The sequence below is a fragment of the Pecten maximus genome, chromosome 13 (genome assembly GCF_902652985.1).
Source record: "Pecten maximus chromosome 13, xPecMax1.1, whole genome shotgun sequence".
In the NCBI taxonomy this organism is placed as follows: Eukaryota; Metazoa; Mollusca; class Bivalvia; order Pectinida; family Pectinidae; genus Pecten; species Pecten maximus.
Genome location: NC_047027.1, coordinates 21,996,201 through 22,019,619, shown reverse-complemented (window position 1 = coordinate 22,019,619; position 23,419 = coordinate 21,996,201). Strand labels below are relative to the sequence as shown.

At 36.2% G+C, this 23,419-nt stretch overlaps 1 protein-coding gene across 1 annotated transcript in view; it reads right to left on the bottom strand.

Moving 5' to 3' along the window:
* LOC117340545 (roundabout homolog 1-like) overlaps positions 1-22,290 on the bottom strand; it is a gene marked incomplete at its 5' end in the record, with an annotated part of 28,028 nt that extends 5,738 nt beyond the window's left edge. Inside the window, 21 exons of the mRNA XM_033902304.1 lie at positions 666-872; positions 1,279-1,479; positions 2,796-3,022; positions 3,493-4,261; positions 5,069-5,134; positions 6,287-6,598; positions 7,190-7,279; positions 7,542-7,700; positions 10,035-10,200; positions 10,494-10,847; positions 11,030-11,133; positions 11,410-11,560; positions 11,871-12,064; positions 12,262-12,351; positions 12,493-12,687; positions 13,138-13,297; positions 15,247-15,389; positions 17,970-18,097; positions 18,427-18,565; positions 18,984-19,271; positions 21,936-22,290. Of these exons, the coding sequence (XP_033758195.1) occupies positions 666-872; positions 1,279-1,479; positions 2,796-3,022; positions 3,493-4,261; positions 5,069-5,134; positions 6,287-6,598; positions 7,190-7,279; positions 7,542-7,700; positions 10,035-10,200; positions 10,494-10,847; positions 11,030-11,133; positions 11,410-11,560; positions 11,871-12,064; positions 12,262-12,351; positions 12,493-12,687; positions 13,138-13,297; positions 15,247-15,389; positions 17,970-18,097; positions 18,427-18,565; positions 18,984-19,271; positions 21,936-22,290 (4,498 nt within the window). The remainder of the gene's footprint in view (positions 1-665; positions 873-1,278; positions 1,480-2,795; positions 3,023-3,492; positions 4,262-5,068; positions 5,135-6,286; positions 6,599-7,189; positions 7,280-7,541; positions 7,701-10,034; positions 10,201-10,493; positions 10,848-11,029; positions 11,134-11,409; positions 11,561-11,870; positions 12,065-12,261; positions 12,352-12,492; positions 12,688-13,137; positions 13,298-15,246; positions 15,390-17,969; positions 18,098-18,426; positions 18,566-18,983; positions 19,272-21,935) is intronic.
* Positions 22,291-23,419: the final 1,129 nt, after the last annotated feature.

Genomic DNA, 23,419 nt, shown 5'->3' with positions numbered 1-23,419 from the left:
CTTGCTAAAGTACATTGACTAGTTCAGATTTTTGGTTACACAGTTTATTTGAGAAATTAACTTGATTAAGTCAATCATCTAATAAATATTGTCTTAAAAATACAATGAAAACCCAGTGGTATCATCTCAATTCTTTCTCTGTATCAAGTATGGTTAGCTTGAAACAGGATCTTGTTGTATATATCATTAAGCTTGTCATACTTATAACTAGCACCATAAAGGCTTGTAAATGAGCTATAAATTCAGCTAGCATACCATACACTATAATGGAAAAACCTTCTGAAGATTTTTCCATTATAAAGCAGCTAATATTTTACAATAAAGCTTATAAAATAAAGTATTTCATGCAGGAAATGAGAAAAATGAATAAAATAAAATGTACAAAGCAAATAAAAATAGGCATAATATGATTACAATATTTAGGATAAATACACTATGTCAGTCCTAGGGAACATCCATGTATCAGAAATCAAAGAGAACAGCTTGGGTATCAGGAAGGTGTATGCAGAATTAAATATTTGCATTTTCTACACTTAGGCATAGATAAAAAAATCAAGAAATGCAATATTAAAAGTAAAATTTTCGATTTCAAAAATCAAGATTAAAATTTTCTTGCAGATTCATTCATCCACTGATCAATGAGAAAGCAGTTCTGGGTCTCTTACCTTCTTGGACACCATGCCGTGTGACCTGACCCTCGGGGATAGGGGAGGGGTCATGTTTTTTCTCACTTCCACGCTTTCCTCGCTCTACTAGCTGTTTCTTTCGTTGTGACTTGGGGTAGGGTTTATGTACGACTGCGCTGAAGTTACTATCGGTACTATAGGGACTACTAGGACGCGCCGTCCTGTGGTGGCGCCGCTGTCTCTTCACTGAAAAGGGGACACAATCCAATAATGAACTATTTGTAATTCACCGTTTTATGCAAATAATAATTTCAAAATATTTCCGTAATTGATTGAAGAAAATTGTGAGAAAGTGAAGTTTTGTTTGTGTGGGGTGAGTAAGCATATGTGAGATTATTATGAGAGTGGGAGTTATTTGCAGGATAAAGAATATATATTTTTTGAGAATTATTTTAGTAGAAAAAATTAGATTTTTTGTGAGAATTATATTTGATATATAAATCATGAGATTTTTGTGAGAACAGGTAGTGAAAAATTCTTCGGGATAATAGCTTTTTGCGGGAATTGGGAGGAAGAATGATTTCGAGGATATCAACGAGTTTTTTCTGTGACAATATGGAGTGGGAATACGAGAATATACACTGGTCTGTACCTGGTTTTCCTGTTTTAGGATCACAGACAGTCGTACCGACGACAGTGAGACCCGACATTTCAGCTGCTTTGGCCACAGCACTAGCAAAGTCGGCCTCAGTAAGGAAAGACCCGTCACTTGAACTGGCTGCACTTGACCGCACACTACTGCAATCTGTGTTACTCTGGTCAGTCACGCTGGCCCATGAGGCTAACATTGACCCTATAAAACACAATAACTCCGGTCAATGGCAGGATATTCAAGGAGGATCATCAAAGATTTTTTTTTTTTTTTTAATTTTTATCAGGGAGATTTAACTTGTTCACTTATACAATTCACAGTCAGTATAACTTTGGGTTACAGACCCAAGAAGTTCATATCATGACGCTTCTACACTGTCTGATAAATTTAACTTCTGATAAATTTAACTTTAACAATTCGAAAAATTTTTTTTTTTTTTTTATAAATTTGAAACTTAAATAGATTTATATAATAATTAGATTAAAAAAAGAAATCAATATTACCAACAAAATATTTTAATCTTTGCAATATTCAAGGATTTAAAATAGAATATAATTTAACTATTTATACCAGTAAGACTATTGGAGTATAGGTAATATATTTATGTACGTGTATATGTGTATATATCTTAAATGCACCAAGCTAAGCAAGCCCTGTATATATTACAAGTGAACACAAGAGTGTATTGCAAGGGGAGGTAATTATGACAAACAGTGTTTGCCCTAAATTATTAACTCTCAGCATGTTGTATAGCCACAGCAATCAAAGCGGCAGGCTGATAGGGAGGGGAAGTAACTCCAACCACAATCTCCAGTTAGGAAAGAGGGATTCTTCAGTAACAACCAACTGGAGTGAGGATATCCTCAGAAAGCAAGGGAAGTAACTCCAGTATACAATATAATCAAGGGGAGATAATAACAAGCAAGGTAGGTAACTCCAGTATCCAAACTAATAAAGGGAGATAACTGCTAAACGGCACAGTATAAAAGCACCCATTATTCTTTAAAATAATTAATGTATTTTTTTTTTCACAGATGTCTAGAGCTTTTTTCACAGTCAATATACCATGATGCTTAACAATTGAGACTCTTTTCCAAAAATACCAACTCATTACTGATTTTAAAACCAAGAGAAAAGCAAAAACGATGAATGAAATGAACAAGCAAGTTATCATGCTCAAGGAGAGAAAAAAAAGGGCGGGTGGGGGAAGGGGGGGGTAATTTCCTGATTATAGCATAATGATGGCAAGTTGCTATGCCAACCAACAGACCCCAGCAGAGAAGTCTAGCAAAAGGCCAGGCAAGCATTAGTAGTGTTAGTAGAGCTTTCAATACATCAGGCAAGATATTACAGATATTGCTGTCTGTATCACCAAAAGTCCAAGGTCAAACTCAATCCAAGGTCAAACAAACTGCAATGTCAAAACTAAGGTAAGGCTAATTTCTGAGGTCAAGCAAACTCCAAGGCCAAGCTAACTGAAAGCTACACCACTCTATCACTACAGACCAGGCAGATACCTGAGTCATTACAGCCGTCTTCAACATTAATTCCCATCCCCTCATGGTGACACTCATTGCCCTGGGGAGGGGACTGACACTCGTGGCCTGGGGGTACTCGCCCAGAGACCTCCACATCTGACTCACCAACATAGTCGAGACCCCCCTCAGAGGTTGGGGAGTCAGCATTCCTGTTATAGCCCTCCATGGCTAAACTCAAATGTTGTCCATTATCTGTCACTTCATACCTACAAAACACAAATAAATAATTAACATATCTACATTTTCATCAAATACTTAATTTATTTTAAATCTAAAATTATATTTACAATCTGACAGTCTTTAAAAGGTAGACATGAACTAGAAATGTAAGCCAAATGCTAACATTTAGGCATGAACTTTAATAAAAAGAAATCATAAAAAGGGGCGTGAATCTGTAACTCTTGTAATTACAAAAATCATTAAAAAAACATCATTCTTGTAAAGAAATCATTAAAGGGGCATCACTCTTATTAAAGAAATCATTAAAGGGGCATTACTCTTGTAAAGAAATCAATAAAGGGGCATCACTCTTATTAAAGAAATAATTAAAGGGGTATCACTCTTGTAAAGAAATTATTAAAGGGGCATTACTCTAAAATTCTTATAAAGAAATCACTAAAGAAACAAACCTCATTGAAATGACAATTCTTGAGAATTACCAAATGAAACTACTCACCTTGGAGGGTACATGGCCGGGTGTATACACTCGTTGGCTACACTTGGTAAAGATGATTGACAGGCACGGTCCATTGCTGTGCCTCCGCCCCCACCATCAGAACCTGAACCTCCATGAATACTGTTCATTCTGCACCCCCTGAGGGTGTGGTAGCCCCCTGACCCCCGGTCACTGTCACTCAAGCACTGGTAACACTCTGCATCCCTGGGTCCGGGTGCTATCTTGTAATTATGTAACGCAGGCATGGCGGCCTGTTCGTGATCACTATGACAGGTCCGCGCACATCTCATGTCCACGGGTGTTCCCCGTGAGGACGGGTGCATACACGCGATTGTTCTTTGCCCCCATGTGTCCGCGTTTCGGGGCGATTGTGTACGCTGTTGGATAACACTATAGTGGGCTGGGTTATAATGCCAACTCTCACAGTATTTCGGAGAGCTACAGCGCACACAGCCATTGTCTGAATAAGCTGGGACATTCCAGTTCTGAGTACCGTTGTGTGGTACTGGGCAAGAACATGAGGATATTTTAGACATCGGAGAAATGGGACTTCGCGTCCCTCCAGCTCTTTCAGAGCTCACTTCCGCATATTCAAGGTTGTTACCTGGGTTCTCGTTCATGACAAGATTGCCCGGATGTCCCACTTCATTAGGGGGAGGGTGTTCAGGAGGTGGAGGTAAAAATTCAGCCCAGTTCACCATTGCCTGTTTGGGCTGGGCCATCTGTTTCTGAGATTTCTTCCCTCTCTTGATCAGTAATCCATTTTCATCTGAAAGCAAACATAAATACTCACTAAAACTCCTGTATATGTACAAAATATAAACACTGAAATTTATTTGTTTTTTTCCCTTTTCATGCTGTTTATGGTTTAAATTTGTGAGTTAGGGTGAAAGACATGTAAAAAACATGTGGTTTTAAATACAAATTCATGTGACCTAAATATACCAGTCATTTTCTTAGTCATGTGACCAAAAATCTACTAGTCATGTGACCAAAACATACCAGTCATGTGACCAAAATATACTAGTCATGTGGCCTAAATATATCAGATATGTGACCAAAAAATATACTAGTCATGTGACCTAAATATACCAGTCATGTGACCAAAAATATACCAGTCATGTGACAAAAACATCCTAGTCATGTGACCTAAATACACCATACATGTGACTAAAATATACTGGTCATGTGATAAATAAGTAGCAAAGATAGATATCAACTAAAACATTACAAATCTACTGAGATATATAATACATAGATTGTGTTTATACATACTCCAAAAAGTCTGGCTGACATGATGTTCCTACTCATCTACATATCAATTAATTATGTCACTTTAATTGGTTCTGTCCAGCTATTTCAGAACCATTATATAGTACATGGAGTATAGAAATCTAAATAATTCCAACTGTTAGAAATTATAGGCAAAGTATTTTTCAACATTTCGTACTGATGCCTACTATAAACGGAGTTTGCAGAGATCATGGGAAAATAATATTTACCCTATGTACCTACTATTGACAGACTTTTTGGATATAACAGAAAAAGAAGAGTAAAGAACATTTACCGTATTTACCTGTCGTATGGCTGCCACTGTCGCTTGTCGGACTCTGCATGGCATCACTGTGGTCGTGTGGGATACCTAAGGGGAGACAATCGCGGGTGGTTTCTAAATGGGTGTCAGTAACCAGTCACCACATAGCAAGCATGGTGCATGTGTATGATAGGATAGATCTAGTCATGTATCACATCACAAAACTTCTCACAACTAAGGGAGATAACTTTTCAAGACATCCAAATCATGTACAGTTAAAGGGAGGTAACAAGATGTTTTAGCAAATTTCATGAGAGTTGTAAAGGATATCAATATCTCCACCAATGAAGAAAGAATAAGAAATCAATAATATAATCTTAAATGAAGAAATCAATAGTTAAAATTTAAATCTGTATTTCAAATTAATTTCTTTTGTTCCTTCAAATTTGAAAAAAAAAATATAATTCTTGATCAAGTGAGCATACCTGTGTTTGTTTGTGAGAGTGCTATATGTGATCTTAGTAATATGTAACTATATACATGTATCAGCATCCACTACCACAATACACAGGCAAATGTCCAAGGCAGCTTTCTCTGGCCATTTCACTAGCCACTCAATTCAACTTAACAGTTTTCTTATCAGATATTCTATATGATATTTCACAGTTTAGCCCAAGAATCATTCCATTTTGAAGATTTTTAAGATATTTTGCAATCAAAACAAAAGTAAAGACATCTCGAGACAGTTTATAACAAAGGATTTATATATTTCCTATATAATGTTTCAACAAAGCTGCCACTGACATTTCCACACGAGGCGGGCTGCCGTCACTAAATCACGTTTCTAAGCGTGACTACCTGTGGGAATGCATAATAGGCTACCTTGCATTTGCCAGGTAAAACAAAATCTCTCATTGCTTGTCATAAACAAAGACCATAATCTGCCATTGTTTTGGTTTTAGACCCAGAATTTTTTTAAAGACGGTACCCCTGCTGCTCACAACAGATTGGGGATCAACCTCTTAAAAAGATATTTTTTGGGAAAAGAAAAACTAAAATTGACATAAAAATTAAAATCAAGATAATGTAATCAATAAAGTCTATTCTTGCATAATTGCCGTGCTCTTCATCTACCAAAAATTCGGGACAAACTGAGAGACTTTGTTCGACATGGCCGAATATATAGTAGATATATATACAAACAGCAGCTACGTGTGATGGCTGAGCTTACCGGTCAGTAGGACGTTAGTGACCACTCACCTGTGTTTGGCCGACTGTTGTCTGTATTGGAGTCGCTGCTGCCATGTTCGTGTTTACAACAGCTGTCACCTGACCCTCCACTGGTCCCCGTGATTGGACGAAACATGTGGTCCATTCCGGGGGTTGGCCGTCCCATGCTTCCAGCATTGATCAGGCCAGCGTTTATTAGTGTGGTTGTGGCGTACGGTGCAACTGGGTCCTTTTTGTGGTAGAATGTTTTCATTTGAGGAATATTATAAATATTCTGGTCCTGTAGTTCCATATCCTTTTGGTCAAGTAGGTTGGAGGCCTCAGGAGATGGGGAACCCATACCTGTACAAAAAATAAGTATATCACATTGGAAAATGCATATATACAGTACTAAACTTTAACACACAAGAAGGGGGTTTATTTGAGGATGAATATGGTACTTAAGATTTACACTAGGGATCTAGGGGCTGATTTGAGGATAAATATGGTACTAAACTTTTACACAAGGGGAGGGGGCTATTTTGAGGGTAAATACTGTACTAAACTTGTACACAAGGGGAGGGGGCTAATTTGAGGATAAATCTGGTACTAAACTTGAGGGTAAATACTGTACTAAACTTGTACACAAGGGGAGGGGGCTATTTTGAGGGTAAATACTGTACTAAACTTTTACACAAGGGGAGGGGGCTAATTTGAGGATAAATCTGGTACTAAACTTTTACACAAGGGGAGGGGGCTAATTTGAGGATAAATCTGGTACTAAACTTTTACACAAGGGGAGGGGCTAATTTGAGGATAAATCTGGTACTAAACTTTTACACTAGGGGAGTGGGCTAATTTGAGGATAACTACTGTATTAAACTTTGCAGTCTGTTTTTATGACATCTTTACAAACTTATTTTAAAGCAGATTTGAAAAAGATGAGAAGTTTACCTCCAACACAGTTGTGGATATCTTTCTGTCCGTAACCATTCCTGTAGAAAGAGTTGCACGTTTTGGTGTCCTCTGGTTTGTGCATTGGAACTGTAACACAATCAACAGGTACCAGTTTAACAGTAGGACAACAATAGTAAATGAACTGACTTCAGTGGTAGGTCTAAGCAGTTAGGGAACTCTAACTCGTTTCAAAAATCTCACTCTTTTCAATAAATCGCCCTAATCATTATCTCAGAATCGTGCGAGCTAGACTAAACAGCAAATCGCCCAAATCATTGTCTCAGAATCCTCCATGACCGAGCACATCAAACACCCATTATTATTTTACAGGATTTTTCTTCATACTCACCACTGTACATGCCGTTTTTCATCATCTTTTTCTTATTTGAACGTTTACGACAAAGCCAGACGCTGAAAATACACAGTGCGATCCACAGCGTTCCCCCTATCGTTCCGATCAGCATGCCGATGAACCACGTCTCCTTCATAATACTAGGCTGTTCGGGACCTGTTGATGAAAAGAAAACATCTTTCCGATTATACTCTACTGGACAATATTACTGCAAATGTTTAACTTCAGTAATAGTTACTTTATAATTATTCATTTAATTAGTTTGTATTTTCCACTCTGAAAGCTCAATTTTTTTGTGATTGCCACCAAAAAACTTCTGTTTATGAAGCTTGATGTTATATGTATAACCTTGACCTTATTCTTAAAGAAAGCGAAATCAGATTTTGTACAGACAGAAAAATATTTAAATATCATTTTAAATCTAAGACTTGTACAATTTCAGTTTTCATAATTCAAGAAAATTATGATATGTAACTTCATCACTCAATATCCAGACGGTTTGTTAAATATGATGATTTAATTTGTGAAAGACTTGTTTATTGAAACAGACAACATGAGATTGTATTGGTAAACATGTAACCATGGTTACTAACCATATAGAGCAGAACATTGTTTGTTTGGACATTATTTTTCAGAACGAAAGTAATTTTCCCAATTAATGTTTAATACACCCGTATTTTAAATTAACCAACATATAACAAGCCTTGAAGGCATCCACACTGTGTCAGAATAAAAAGGTTCTGTTGTAGCAAAAATGTTCATAGAATTCTAATCAATTGAGATCAGGCACCAATTGATGGCTTGTCTATACACTAGACGACAGTAAGGCAGACATGCCAAGTTTTACTAAAATTTTCACTTGAAGTGCTCTTTTAATTCAAGAGTCACATTTGATTGTCATCCATCATTCAAGATCACCCGTGCGTTTTGAGGGCTGACTTCGGTTCAAAGTTGTTTCAAGAAGAAGACCACATTCATTCTGTCTACAACAAAGGTTAAATTGGTGGGGATTTTCCCTACTGGGAGCTATTGTAGGGCCTATAATGGTATCCGTTCACATTCGACTTGGCTATCTCCTTAATTGAAGTGTTTTATCAAATCCACATCCAGATATTCAGGATATCCCAACATTTATGAAGTAAAATTTATCATTATAATTACAAACAAAAGGAATCTCTTTTGTCTCTTGTCCATCTCATCTGACAGCAACTTGAAAAATATCCTTTGTTTGCTCGGATACTCATTTTGAATGCTCTTTTGGTTTTCCACGGTTTCGGCTCACGCGAATGACTTAAATTGCTTTTTTACTGAAAACAATATTGAACCAAATCCTTAAAGGCCCGATACTGGTTAAAGGGTAATAAAACGGCTTTGTTCCCTCCTATTCAGCCCCCATCCGTTTGTCGCGTTTATTGGCATCACTAATGAACAGCATCCTGCTATAGTGGTCCCGAATCGCCACACAAAACGTGCATTTTAATCACATCAGCACTACGCATTAATAACAGCACTGTGTAAAGTTAGGCAGGCTGCTGTACAAGCGAAGACCAGTATTAATTCCCTGACAATGGTTCCCCCCTATAAAGAGGCCAAATATAATTGGGGAGGCCAGAAAAATAACCATTTATCAAACCATCGTCGCGGAGACTTCGACATACAGGAACGAGTCTGTGAATGGATATGATGTTTACACTGGCTTTTAGATATCCCAATGATTCTTGACCTTTGGAATCATTTTTCTGTGTGGTGTGACCTCAGTTTACTGTGACCTTTGTGGTTTTAATCTAACTAAATATTGTCACATGTTTTCTCTCTCATTAAGCAAAATTTATAGAAAACCGTTGTATCTGATTTCCAATCAAACTAATCATTGTTAATTCAATAATGTTTTGGAAGCCAGTGATTAAAGTCCCGATGTCATATCCTCAATATATCACAGATCTGAGGCAGCCATATTGACTCTAGCTGTTCACAGTTACACCAATATTACTAAAGGAAATCAGTGAATACATGAAATTTTGAATTTTTTAACCTTTTACTTCATTTTATTAAGAGGCATGATGGGCCTTGACCTATGACCTTGGACCAGAGACCTTATGTTTTATATACCTGTAAATTACAGTACATATCTGCAAGCGCAAGCTGACTTATGACCTATGACTGCATTTGTGAAGCTGATATCTGACCTATGACCTACAGATGATCTATGATGTTTCAGATTACCAAACTAACTACCCTTAAAGTAATGTTTTTATTTCAATGGTTGAAAATTTTGTAATTTTACCAGATGTTTGAAGCAGAAAAATAGATTTTTTTAACTAGATTTAGAATTTATTTCCAATACAGCAATTATTCTGTACTTGAAAATAGCAAATAATGAAATGAACATCAAAAGCATACCACATATTACAAAATAAATGGTTGACCCATGACCTGTGCCATACCAGATTGGCCCATTATAATTTTATTTTGATGAGTTAAGGAACTTACCGACGATGAACGCCTTGCTCCAGACGCCAGCGCCTTTGATAGTGCGAGCAGCTACCTTGATCGTGTACGTCATGTCGGCGTCCAGTCTCTTTATAGTTGCCTGGTTTGTAGTTCCATTCACTCGTATGCTGCAGTTGTGTTTATTGTCCGAACTCAGACACTCCACCTATGTACGAACATTAACCAATCATTAATATTGTTGTGTACACTGACCAATCCCGCCTTAAAATCCATACAGATAATTATTCATACTCAATTGATACAAAACACAATGGTTAAAGATATCATTTATATATCACACAATAATTTTTCTTGATTTTTTTTTTTAATGCAATTTTTTTCTCCGTCTAAAAACTCGAAATTTACTCAATCTTTAAACCAAAATTGCCAAAAAAAAAATTAATAAAAAAATAAACTTCAATAACAACACATATGTACAATGTATTTGAAATAGTTTACCTCGTATCCACGAATTTCGCCATTACGGTGACTTTTGGGCGGAGGAAGCCATTGGATGTGTATGCTACTATCACTCTCTTTGTGGATAATAATGTCCTCCGGCGGGGCAGTGGGGCGCGACTCCGATGTCTGGACCTTCAGTGGTGTACTACAAGGTGTGTGAGAATTACCGTTGTAGTACGCCATAACACAAACCTCATACCATGTTGAGCTCTTCAGGTGACTCAGCGTAAATGCGCGATACATTGTACCAACTGTTTGCCGGTACGATTTGCCACGAAACAGTCGCTGTAGCTCAAGGATCTCTGTATACTGGACTACGAATCGGTCGATCATGTTTACCTCTTTCAGCACCTACGGGACAATGAAGAGGAGATAACTCAATTGAAAATACATTTCTCAGAATATTTTTAGAAAAATTTTTTTAAATCATACTGTACTTTTTGCATATTATTAATTCTAGAAATCTAAGGTACAATCAGAAACTGAAAAATTGGCTAATGGAGTCCAGTTAAAACAGAGTCCACGGTACTTACCCGCCACGTAACACGGATAGCACTAGAGTTGATGGTCACACCTTCCATCATCTGCACTATGATCCCACTGAAGTTTTCATCCTGCTTCTCTCCTCTAGGTAGACCTAGGACAGAAATTACAAGGTTACAAACAGTCTACTGCTTCAAATATCCCCATGGAACCTATACAGGTCTTGACAGGTGTCAAAATAGTCTAGCCAACAGCTAAGTGTTGTGGGAGATATAAGGACTGCCTTATCAAATCTGTAGAAATTTTCAGCTTTAATTATTAACTTATATAAGCTAAAATGCATATAATTTACAACAAAATAGAGGTAAACGTCCTTTATTCAATTTTTCATGTTTTACAAGTCTAATCAGAGGAAATCCGAGTAACTCACGTCTGGTACGGATGGGGTCCGACAATTGACTTGGAAGGCCAATTCCGTGTGAGTTCTTGCCCCGAACTAGAAACAGGTAGCTGGTGTCGGGCTGCAGGCCAGTTATCGTGAATGATTCCTGCTGAACCATATCCGACGCCACCATCCATCCCTGACAACGACATAAACAAACATCAACATCAACAAACATCTACATAACCCTGACAACAACATAAACAACAAGTACTAATTGTAATGGTAAACCATTACAGATGTCCCCCAAACGCCCCCGCAGTCGCACAATTATGTTCGGCATCCCTCAATATTCCTATATACCAAATTTCATTGAAATTGAACAACATCTGAAAACTTTAGATTTCATTTTAATTGGAAATAATTCCATCACAATTTAAATTTGAAAACTTTCAAAATTTACAAAAAATGAATACTATGAAATTGTATGTAACATTCATCATACTCACATCCATAGTTTCGTAGCTGAAGTACTCCACGATGAAGGCAAACACTTGAGAGTCACCATGATTTGTATTTGCAGTCCAGGACAGGTGGGCAGTGTCACTAGTTACCTCAGTAACGATTGGTCGACTCGGGACTCCGGGGTAAGAGGAGGTGTCGGGGGACCGATGGTATGGTACCGTTTGATGTGAAGATGGGGCTGAAATTAAGAAAGAGTTCCTTTTTTTGTGATTTCTAATCATTTCTTAAAAAGTTAATATATTTATTAGCATATATTCGACCATATTTTTATGGAATAGAATATAGTAAGGAAAGTAAATTATCAAAACAATAAATTTATCCATTTAAAGAATGTATCACATAAAGGAATTGATCAATCAATCAATGGGCAAGTACCTTCCACCTGCAGAGCAGCTGACCAGGTTGTCTCCCCTGTCTCGCTGGTAGCCTTACATGTGTATGTTCCACTGTCCGACTCCCGCAAATCTGGAAAACAGAAACATCATACATATAGATAGAAATTTACTTCTAAAACAAATTTTAATACAGTATAGATTTTAAATTCACAAAATGTTTGAGTTATAAACATTGCCATGTTGATGCAGTTGAAACACAACATTGACCTACCTGAGATCTGAAGCGTTCCAGAATTCAGCATCATTATCCTCGGATCACTTTTTACAGGGTATGAATCTTTAAACCACTGTACCCGTGGCAACGGCAGTCCAGTAGCCTTACAACGGAGAAAGCCAACCTCGTCTGTAGGGAGTGTTTGATTCTGTGGTCCAATCTCTATTATGGGTGGAGGGCGGGGATCACGTTCTAAATGGGAAATAAACAATTTTAGAAACATTCACCAAGCTAACCAAGCAGATAAATATATGATTTGTTGATATTCTAATATGATATGGATATATGATACAATATACAAAATTTTATAAATTTTGGAATATAAAAGGAGATCGATAATCTAAATCAACAAAGAACAAAATCACTGGCATACATCATTCATTAAAATCTAAAGATAGATAAACGAAAAACGCAAAGGATTATATAAATCGGTAAATGAGAAAGTTGTTCAAAAAATATTTGTAAATATTTCATAACTAAAATTTTTGTTAGAAGTTAAGAAATATCATGTTCTAGTATTATAGCATATCTGAAATACATTATTTATTTATTAATTTATTTATTAATTTATTTTTCCCAAATGTTACAATCATATATAATACAATAAGAGTTGTCTCCCTTTGTACATATCTGATAATTTACCTCTAACAGTGAGAGTGACCCGGGCAGTAATGATACCCAGGGTATTTAGAGCCTCACACTCGTAGTCCCCAGCATCCTCCATCTGTACCCGCGTGATCCTCAGGGTCCCGTCTGTCGCTACTGCGTACCGTCCCTCCTCAAAATTTGGAAACATCAGGCTCTGTAACAGGTTAAATAGTTAAAATATTTTTCTTAAAATGTTATGAAATAATTTTATTCAATGTTTTACTGTTATATCTCTGATGATGAACTTGATTTACGAGTCAAAAATACGAAACATTATAAAGTCTCTTTCTATCATCAAAAGTGATTGTTGATTGCATATGTAACCATACAGTAACAAATCATCAAGCTCTTTTTTCTTTCCATTTTTTTAATTTTCAATTCCACTTTTAGGGAATGTGAACCTCCCCCCACTCGTTTCTCACCCATCACCTCCTCCTGAACATGTAATCTATCTTGTGTGTCAAAATTTTTATAATCCCACCAGAAAAGTACAACACTATCCTAAAACAGTTTCTGGTTTTTGCAACAGGCATCTGTAACACAGAGTTTAGCTGTGCGTGTATCTCATCAGCCAGGCCCGTCATCCAAACGTTTTACTGATTCATACGTGTCAAGTCAAATATTTCTGTCTTCATTAAAAATACTTCATTCACTTCTCAAAGTTAAACTTCAACTCAATTACCCATCATGCTGAAATAATTATTTTACCTGAAACCTCATCCCTTTTACTAAAAATTATGATTTTTTTTTTTGGTGTAAATTTTATAATTAGGTTAAATTTTGATTAATTTTTACAGTTTACAAACTAAAGGAATATTAAATTTGAATAAGTCTTTTCTTAAAAAGCCATTAGTATACATTAAGTATAATTGACTCATAAACATTTATTTGTTTTAAAACAATTGTGAAACAACTTTGATCGTTTACCTTTAGTATTGACCAGAAGAGAAATACTGTTATCACAGAAATGTTTAGAAATTCCAGCATATTTACTGAAGAAATGTTAAAACATATTTTTCTTTCTCTCCACTTTCGCCGTGTAGAGATGAATACCTTAGTAATAGCGTCACTAAGGTAGCTATCCAATATTGATTCTGGCAGACACCATCATCCCAGACCGTCAAATTTGACAAAAATTTAATCATTGATTTAATTACAACCATTGCTCATCAAAAGCCCAAAAGTCAGAAAGAATTCCCAAGATTAATCTTCAAGATGTCAAATGTCAAATTGGACAAATCTTTTTACAGAAAGACGCAGGCAACACTTAACCCTCTGTTGCTATGACAACAACAACGGGAAATCCTTTCTAAGAAGATTGAGAAATTCCTTGAGAGCATCAATTTGTTTGGAGGCTGTTGATTGGAGGAGAGAAGTTTTTTGTTGACACAAGGGATGTGTTGAATCATGTCCCTCGTATCATTGGGGATAAACAAATTCTTTGTCTCTTTTTTGCAAGATTTTGTCACAAATTTTTTCGGCGAGACACCAAAAAATTTCCAATCATGGAAATATAATGATGCTATTAGGGGAATGGTACAAGAAATCAATGGCTAATCAGGCACTACCACAGGGTTGGTTTGTAAACATTCACTAAAAAAGGAACTCTTCAATCAAAAACGTCGATCAATTTTGTTTTTTATTGCTGAAGATTTTAAAGCTGGTGATTTGTGTCATTAATATTACCCACAATCCCAGAACAAAAGTATGGTGCACTTTATTAAGGCTCACAGCAATGTGGAACTCTCTGATGAAGAAGATAATAAAATCAATTTATTATCTCCTTCATCAGAGAGTTCCAGTACTGCTTACCTAAAACCCCTCTCTCCATCAACATCAAACACAATCTCGTTCTCTGGTCCGTTTTAGTAAGAAGCACTGTACTGGTCAGACAAACGTTTGAATCCTGTACAGTACAAAATGAGATATGCAAGATTGAATTCTCTAATAATTTTCGGTCTCCAAACAATTTTGATAATGCTACTTCAATCTTTTTCAAACTTTCAACTTATTGCAGGATTTAAATTACATCACAGCTCTTGTAAAATTTTACTGACAATATAGATTTTTCTTGCAGACAAACACAATGACATAGCCGCTTACTTCTTTACTGGATGTACTGAGTGATCGCTTCTTGTTCCAATATATATTGGGGATAGGGTTCGCCATCACAGCGCAGGGGAGTGTCACTGTCCGTCCAACCGCTACATGCTTATCCTGTGGCTTTACGATAAACACAGGTCTGACTGAAAACCACAAATAGACAATGGTCAATCACAAGAAAAATACATAATGAAATAGACTTCAGTTACCAATAGTTTGTTGCTTGGCCAGGGTCATTTTGAGGTTTGGTAGCAGTTGTAGTAGCTGATGGCTACCTCACTGAACATCACATACTATCAAGGATAACTGGAGCATTGTCTCTTGCCGAAGGACACATTTTTTTAACTGTTTGAATGTCACCTTTTTAGTAGTAGCACAAAATGATTTAACGATTCAGTTAGAAATGAAACAAACTTTTGTAGTAAATATCGAAAAGACAATCTATTCTACCAACAGGTGTTGTGTATAGCCCCAAGTAAACAACGAAAAATTTGAACAATTTCACTCAATGTTTTATTTTAGTGACATTAATAGTTTAACAAGAAGACAGCAACATTACATTCACATCAATTTTTCTTGACAACAGACCCACTTTGTCTTCAAAGTCACCCATATAAGTAGCCAATTTCCCAACACAGGACTAGCCATTTATATTTGTCATTTACAATCCAAAAGTCATAAACCATTTGTGAAGGCAGCCAAGCAAAGACAATGATGGACATACGTAGGTCCTAACTAGTTAGGGACGGAGACTATACAGGTAAGAGAAGGCGAGACAAGTTCCCATTCTGTCGTTAACGAGGTGTCTGATATACCTGTCTCCTGGACTCCCTAGAGCTCGCTAATTAGGTCTCCATTCCCCTGCATATATTAAATATTAATTCCATCTCATTCACACCCTTGTTACTGAGAAAGACAGTTAAGACTGAGTCAACTCATAAAGTTCAAAATAATTTAAATTTTATATATAAAAAAAATTCCATTGTCAAATTTTATTTGAAGTTACTTGTATTTTGTTTAGGTACTAACTGCCCTCCTCTGTGACAGTTACTACAATATCTATTTATAACCCTGACATTACCATAAAAACCGTTTTGCTGGTCATAGGAGTAAATTCCTTTATTGCAAATATTTGACAATTATGATTCTAGCTTTTATTCCCCTCATTACTCGTCTGTCGACACAAAGATTTTTTCCTGGTGTGCGATATCGTTTTGAAATAAGAAGCTGGGCTATAAAAACTTCCATCCAGGTATGATAAAGGACATGAATCATATTCAAATGAGAAGTATAGGGCACCAGGCCCATACCTGCATAATTGATAACAAGTATTCCGAGCTCTTCTGTAATCAAGCCCTTGACGATAGTCTGACCTCATCTTTTTCAACACCTAATGCTAGTCCTACACATTGTCCTCATCAACATCATCTTTACTTCACCTTTCTCCAATAAAATATTCCTCAAATAATATTTATCAATTTTGTTCTTTTTCCTTCAAGAAAACATCCGATTTATTTACATCTTCTACTAAAGGTGTCTCTCATTCTTGTTTTTTCTTCTTTCTGTCTTTAAGTATACAGCAAGTTTTTTGTGTTCTTTGTCTTTAGAAGGACAGAGTATTTTGTGACCAACAATGTTTTTTTGTAAGAACGAAAAGAACGAGAAAACCATTTTGTGACCAGCGTCATTTTGTCTTTAGAAGAACAGCGAATTTTGTGACCAGCATTATTGTGACAATACATCTTGTGACCAGTGTATTTTCCATCTTTAGAAGGACAGAGTGTTTTTTGACCGGCGTGTTTTTGTCTTTAGAACGACAGAATATTTGGTATGGCCAGCGGCAGGTGGTCGGACACTGACTCAATGTCAGCTAGAATACAAATGTACCTATTTATCTATTTCAATAAGGACACTAAGACAATAGCCGTGCCCTGCAGTATCATAAATATTACAAACCTGGTAACAAAATATAACATCAGTTTCACTGTGGTAGAACACCTCAGTATTTAAAGGTAGATACACAAGTACATGATAAAATACCAATCTCGGCTAAAAATCTGTCAGTAATATATTGTAATAGTGATCCGGCCTTGTCATAAAGACAAACAAGAAACTAATCACCTAGTGTCTCCGTGACAGGTGACAAACGAGGGGCGCGACAGATCACATGACATGTATGTAAAGGTGTCGCAGGTGATTGAGGGTCCAGGCCTGTGTTAGAGTAAATCAATTTACATAAGCCCGGACATGTTGTGTTTTAATTAGTCGGATTTTACCCCCGACAGCCTTGTCAGCCACCAGGCGATATCACTGTGTACAGCATAGACTTTTGTGAGGTACAAAGAATGTTAAATAGCCGAACATGAACTAGAAACCACCTCTTCATAACAGAAACTTGTCTATAAAGGCCAACTCATAATAATTAAACTCTGTCTATGAAGGCCACCTCATAATAATTAAACTCTGCCTATAAAAAACACCTCTTTATAACAGAAACTTGTCTATAAAGGTTACCTCTTTATAAGTTATCTGTGTGTAAAAGACATTTTATTATAATCAAACTCTTGTCTATAAAAACCACCTCTTTATAACAGAAACCTGTCTACAAAGGTCATCTGTTTAGTAATCATGTAACCACTGAATGCGAACCTCTATATAACAGCCACCTGCCTATAAATGCCACGTTATCTCTGTGACAACACTCAAACTCGATTTAAACATACATTGTACGGTGAGAGTTGCTACAGCCTCGGTGGTTCCTACGGCATTAGTCGCCACACAGATATACGTTCCGGCATCGCTGGACTCAACATCCTCGATTCTCAACGTATGATCTGGCATTTTTCGCATTCTGAAATAAGAAATTATTTTCCAGCGTTACTTGAATTCCTAAGGAATAATAAGTTTTTCCCCATCACAGTGAAAATCATTGTTTTTTTCCAGGGAGAAACCATTATATCATCTTTTTTGGACAAGGAGTCAGTTTTTCAGGGAGAAAACAAATGTTTCTTGAAATTATTAATTAAATTTTTTTTTTTTTAAATAACAGAAAAGATCAGATTTATATTGCTTAGAAAACCTTAGGATCTTATTTTCTCATTATAATGACTTAATTTCACTTTGTGATTGATTTACAGTTTTAAAGAGGAAATTTCAAAAATTTATATATTATATTTTTACCTTCCGTATTTAATTACCCCTCCCTCCTTCTTCCATTCTACATTCAGAGGCTGATCCCCGATCACATCACATGGGAACTCAATGGTTTTACCCTCAGTCGTTGTGACGTCAACCGGGTATCGTCTGAAGCTTGGCTTTTCTGCAAAGCAAAAGTTCAATTTAGACTTCCAAAAAGGTATTCAAAGATTTTGACAATGTAATTTTAACTTTCCATCATATTCTGATATACACTGACACAGCAATTTCAAGAAAATGTCAAATGAGATGATATATTTTGACAAAGTAATTGGCATTGTTGTGTGTAAAACTGAATGTTATTGGCGTAAACCATTATTAACGGATAGCAGTTGAATCTTTAGTCCATACAAGCAATTATCATTCATATCCTTATTCATTTGTAAACTCATAATTTCAATTTATAAAATAATTCAAAACCTGAGTAAATTATCACTATTATATATCTTGAAGAGAAAATCATTACTACCAAGGTGTTTCCCAATTTGACGGACCAATAAACTAGAAATACAATTTCATGTCCTCCATCGAATATAATTTACCTAAAACCTTGAGTGTAGCTGGGTTGCTCTCCCGTTCGCCAGCTTTGTTGCTAGCGATACATTTATAAATTCCTGCGTCCCGTTTCCGCGTGGACGTGATGACAAGGTCACCGTTGGGTTTGACCTGGAAGCGGTTGTTGCTGCTTCCCGTTTGAATTTGTTCACTAGATTTAAGCCACAATATCGTTGGTTCCGGCTCCCCTTTTGGTGGCTGACAGTGAAACGTCACAGTCTCGCCAACAGCTGCTGATTGTCCAGAAGGAGATTCCCGGAAATTATCTTTTAAAACTGAAAAAAAAATATATTATGAACGATATGAAGAATGTATTATGAGAAGAAAAAATCATCAACAGGTCTAGATCAAGACTTCAGAAAACCATGCGAGCCCAGATTAATTTGCTGTAATTTTTTGACAACGAAAGTGCATGACACCACAATTTGTGGTAGGTAACAAGAAAACATTAATAACGGACCACACATACTGGTACATGGCATCCGACCACAGACTAGGTCTCTCCTTCAACATTCCACTTAAACATCCATCTGACTCGGATCACATATAAAACATCCATCTGATTCTGATCACCATAATAACATATAAAACTGCTCACATTTCTTATGGCCCACTGTCTAGCTTTTAACCAGCGATTTATAGTTTTGAATTATGAACTTCACATAGTAAATACATTTTTCATAAATATCCTATTTTTATTGGTGTGGTGTCATGTTTTGTCGAGCTACTTAACGCGATGGTTATCAGGTGCCTCCTGTCCCTCCACCAGGGGGCACTACCTGCCCTGCGATAACTCATCAAATTCAATTTATTTCATTTTTTGCAAATTCCATCTTAGCTTCTGGTGAAGAGTGGCCAATTGAGATAGGAAAACCAGCACACTAGTGCATTGCTACGGTAAACATGAAAAAACAAAGATCACTCTCAAATATATATCTTTTTATGAATCTTATACACTTTTTGTTCAGCAGTAGTTTTTTGTGATCTTTTAAGATATGTTTCAATCTAAAGTTGAATTACTTTATTGGTATGGATAAGTGTTGGGCTATTAAAATCTTTTTGTTTGCCATCTAAATTTTATCATCTTTACTGTAGTCTAGATAAGAAATACCCATAATTCCATTGATATATCTCAATCCACTGGGTGTATATTAAACCCATCAAACATGACCTACGAATCAGCCGGCTTCATGCTGCGGACAATTTCGTCTTCAAACGCAAATTTTTTATACGTTTAATGATTCTATGAAAATGCTTTGAAGGGAATAAATTGAATGGAAAATTACATCAGCCTTTCTTCCTTTAGAAAATTAATTTCTGTGTTTATTTCGTCAAAGAAGGAAGCGTATATGCTCATGATGAACGACTGCACGTAGGTGAATCACTTTCGAATTCTAAGTGGGGCGGAAACTTGACAGAGGATTTAAATTTGGCGACACAGCAGTAACTGTAATGGTAAAAGTGAGTGTAGGATCATTTACACAATGTTAACAGAATTTGTCAAATTGTGATCACGGAAACCATTAGTATTTTAGCATTTCTGGACTTGAATGATCATGGTGAATCGAGACACATGCTGTTTACTGTGTATAGAACATCGATTTCAGATTATCAGGAATATATTGTAAGGAAGTCAAATTTGACTAACATTTGGTTTAATGAAGCTTATAGAACCTTTCCCATCTTAACCCTATAGCCCGCAGCTTGGTTAGCTTCCAACAACAATGATACAACATTACGTCAAGCTAACTAATTTCCACCCCCAATATATGAACATGGTAGCATCCAATAAATGTGAAGTATACCTCATTTTAAAATGTTAGGGATGACAGGGTTAATATTTTAACATAATAATGACTGCATGAGTTAATTAATAGCATGAAGAAAGAGCTGTGGGACTTTCTGTTAATGACGAGAATGGTTTCTTTATGCAGTTGAATTGTCCCATAATGACAAAGAAAAAAAGGAAATATCAAACGGGTTACATAATCTAGCACTTAATTTCCGTTTCATGTGCCTTGCCACACTGTTTGCGATACGCACTGTTTGAGATACGGATGGCAATGCTAAATTATCAAATCGTCCATCTCTCAATAGATGATCTGAAAGCCAACAGATCCGCCCGCCTAGTTGTAGAGTTTCCATGACAACAAACATATTGAACACACACCACTCCCATAGTTGTATAGTTACCTTGACAACAGTTATCTAACTGCACACTATATGTAGCTACCATGACGACAGTTAGTCAATTTTTATTAGCTAAATAATTGCTAAAAAATGTTCAAAAGATGAATTTCAGAAATAACTTAACAATTTTTTTTTTAAATCTATTGTCTGTAGGTGTCTGGCCATTTTTCTAATCGCTTTACATGCCATACCTACACCCCTCCATCCCCACCCCTAAAAAAACCTGTTATGTTTCCACTTTGAAAAAAAAAAAAAACATATTTCTTCACAATAGAATTATATTACTTCACCTTTTTGTCTGTCCTTTTGAAATTTAACTGTATTTATGTAATAACTTGATCTTCTACAAATCTTTTTTATCAAAAACGCCAATGGCTCCCAGAATACATAGAAATAAAATATCAGATCATTTTGAAAGGCTAGAATCATAGGAACTTTTGCCAGCAAAGCGTGATTGAAACATTAAAAAGTCACCCTAGGAAATATTCTCTTTCACATCGAACCACAAAGTCTCCCTAGGAAATATTTTCTTTCACACAGTCGAAAAAAAGCTTTTAACAGACATACAAGTTCTCATTTCAAAAAATCTCACAACATCAGGGCAAAAAATATTTAAGTCCAAATCTGAAACTACAAATTTCCCAACAGACTTTGAAGATAGGATCTTTGAGGAATTGGAGCCAACCAAGATAGGTGCATTTATTTTGTGAGGATTTTAATATTTTACCCATCAAAGCAAGGATACTTACCAGCGATTTTAAGAGTTGCATTTCGACTTATTGCACTGCCGTGTATATTTGTTGCGTTGCAATAATATACTCCAACGTCCGATTCCTTCCTGTTATGGGTTACGCTCAGAAAAAATAATTTCCTGTCTTCGATCAACATTTTTGGAGTCGTAGGATTTTCAGGGTATGTTATAACACGTTCGCTGTTGTGGTACCAGGTTATGGTGGGTTTCGGGTCACCCTCTGCCCGACAGTCAAGAGTTTCCGGGTTATTAGGGGATAGGTAGTCATCCTGTGGATGTTCCGTAATTCGAGGGTTCGGTAGGTTTTGGTTCGGAGCAGCAGCTGAAAAGACAGAAGAAAACAATGAATTAAATAATAGTAAATCAATTAATTAAATAAAAGTAAAACAATGAATTAAATAAAAGTAAAACAATGAATTAAATAATAGTAAAACAATTAATTAAAAGTAAAACAATGAATTAAATAATAGTAAAACAATGAATTAAATAATAGTTTAACCACCTAAACAAGTCAGGATAGATAATCGAAAAATTAATTACACAATAGACAGAATAAACAAAAAAAAATGTCTGTAAGATATAAATATCCCTGCTGCCACTTGACAACCCAAAACAGTTTGGTGAAGATCACATCAGCAGATCCTAAGATTAGCTAATCACATACCATCGGAGATGGGATAGGACAGAAATGGGACCAAATACACAAAAGGAATTAAAAGAAATCATATTCATAAAGAAATATTGCTTATTTCAATTAATGTCAATATTTCCTAGAAAGTCTCATGGTGTTTTCAGTATTATCTAGTAACCATGGCAACCACAGCCATGACTACAGTGGCTCAGGTTACTGTGACATCATAAAACAATGTGCTGGGAATATTAATGTCCAGTTTGATGGACAGATCCAATTTGATCTGTTAAATGGAATTCTAGTGACCAGCTCATTAACATACTGACCAGTTCAGATGACCACTACAGGTTTATTTGTTTTAGGTTGTGAATGCCCTGACCAAATGTCTGAGGAGATAGCAGGGTACCTTGAAAAGGTTGAAATTACAATAATGATAGCAGCAGACCTTTGGTCAGCCAATAAATGTAAATGGTCATTTTCTCCAGCCACTGACCATAAAATTGACATTAAATTGAGTGACTGGTTGGTAGGATGAAGTGAGAAGCACCTGTTTCATTGCCACACTTGCGGACAGATCCCAAGTACTTGTGACATAAGATGGCTTCCAACAACTGTTATTCCATCTGGGTACCAGCATAAGGGGCCATAATCCAGTCAAAAGGGCCATCATTATAAGGTTCTAATGATCCCTCAAGGGGACAAACATTTAAATATTTTACAGGGTCAAAGGGACAGAAAAGGCCAAAATATCAATATCATTAAATTGATTTACATAGTTCAGACGATGGTAAACAAACAATTTTAACTTTCCCTCCATTTACCATCTGTCAAAGATCAAAGGGGAATTAAGT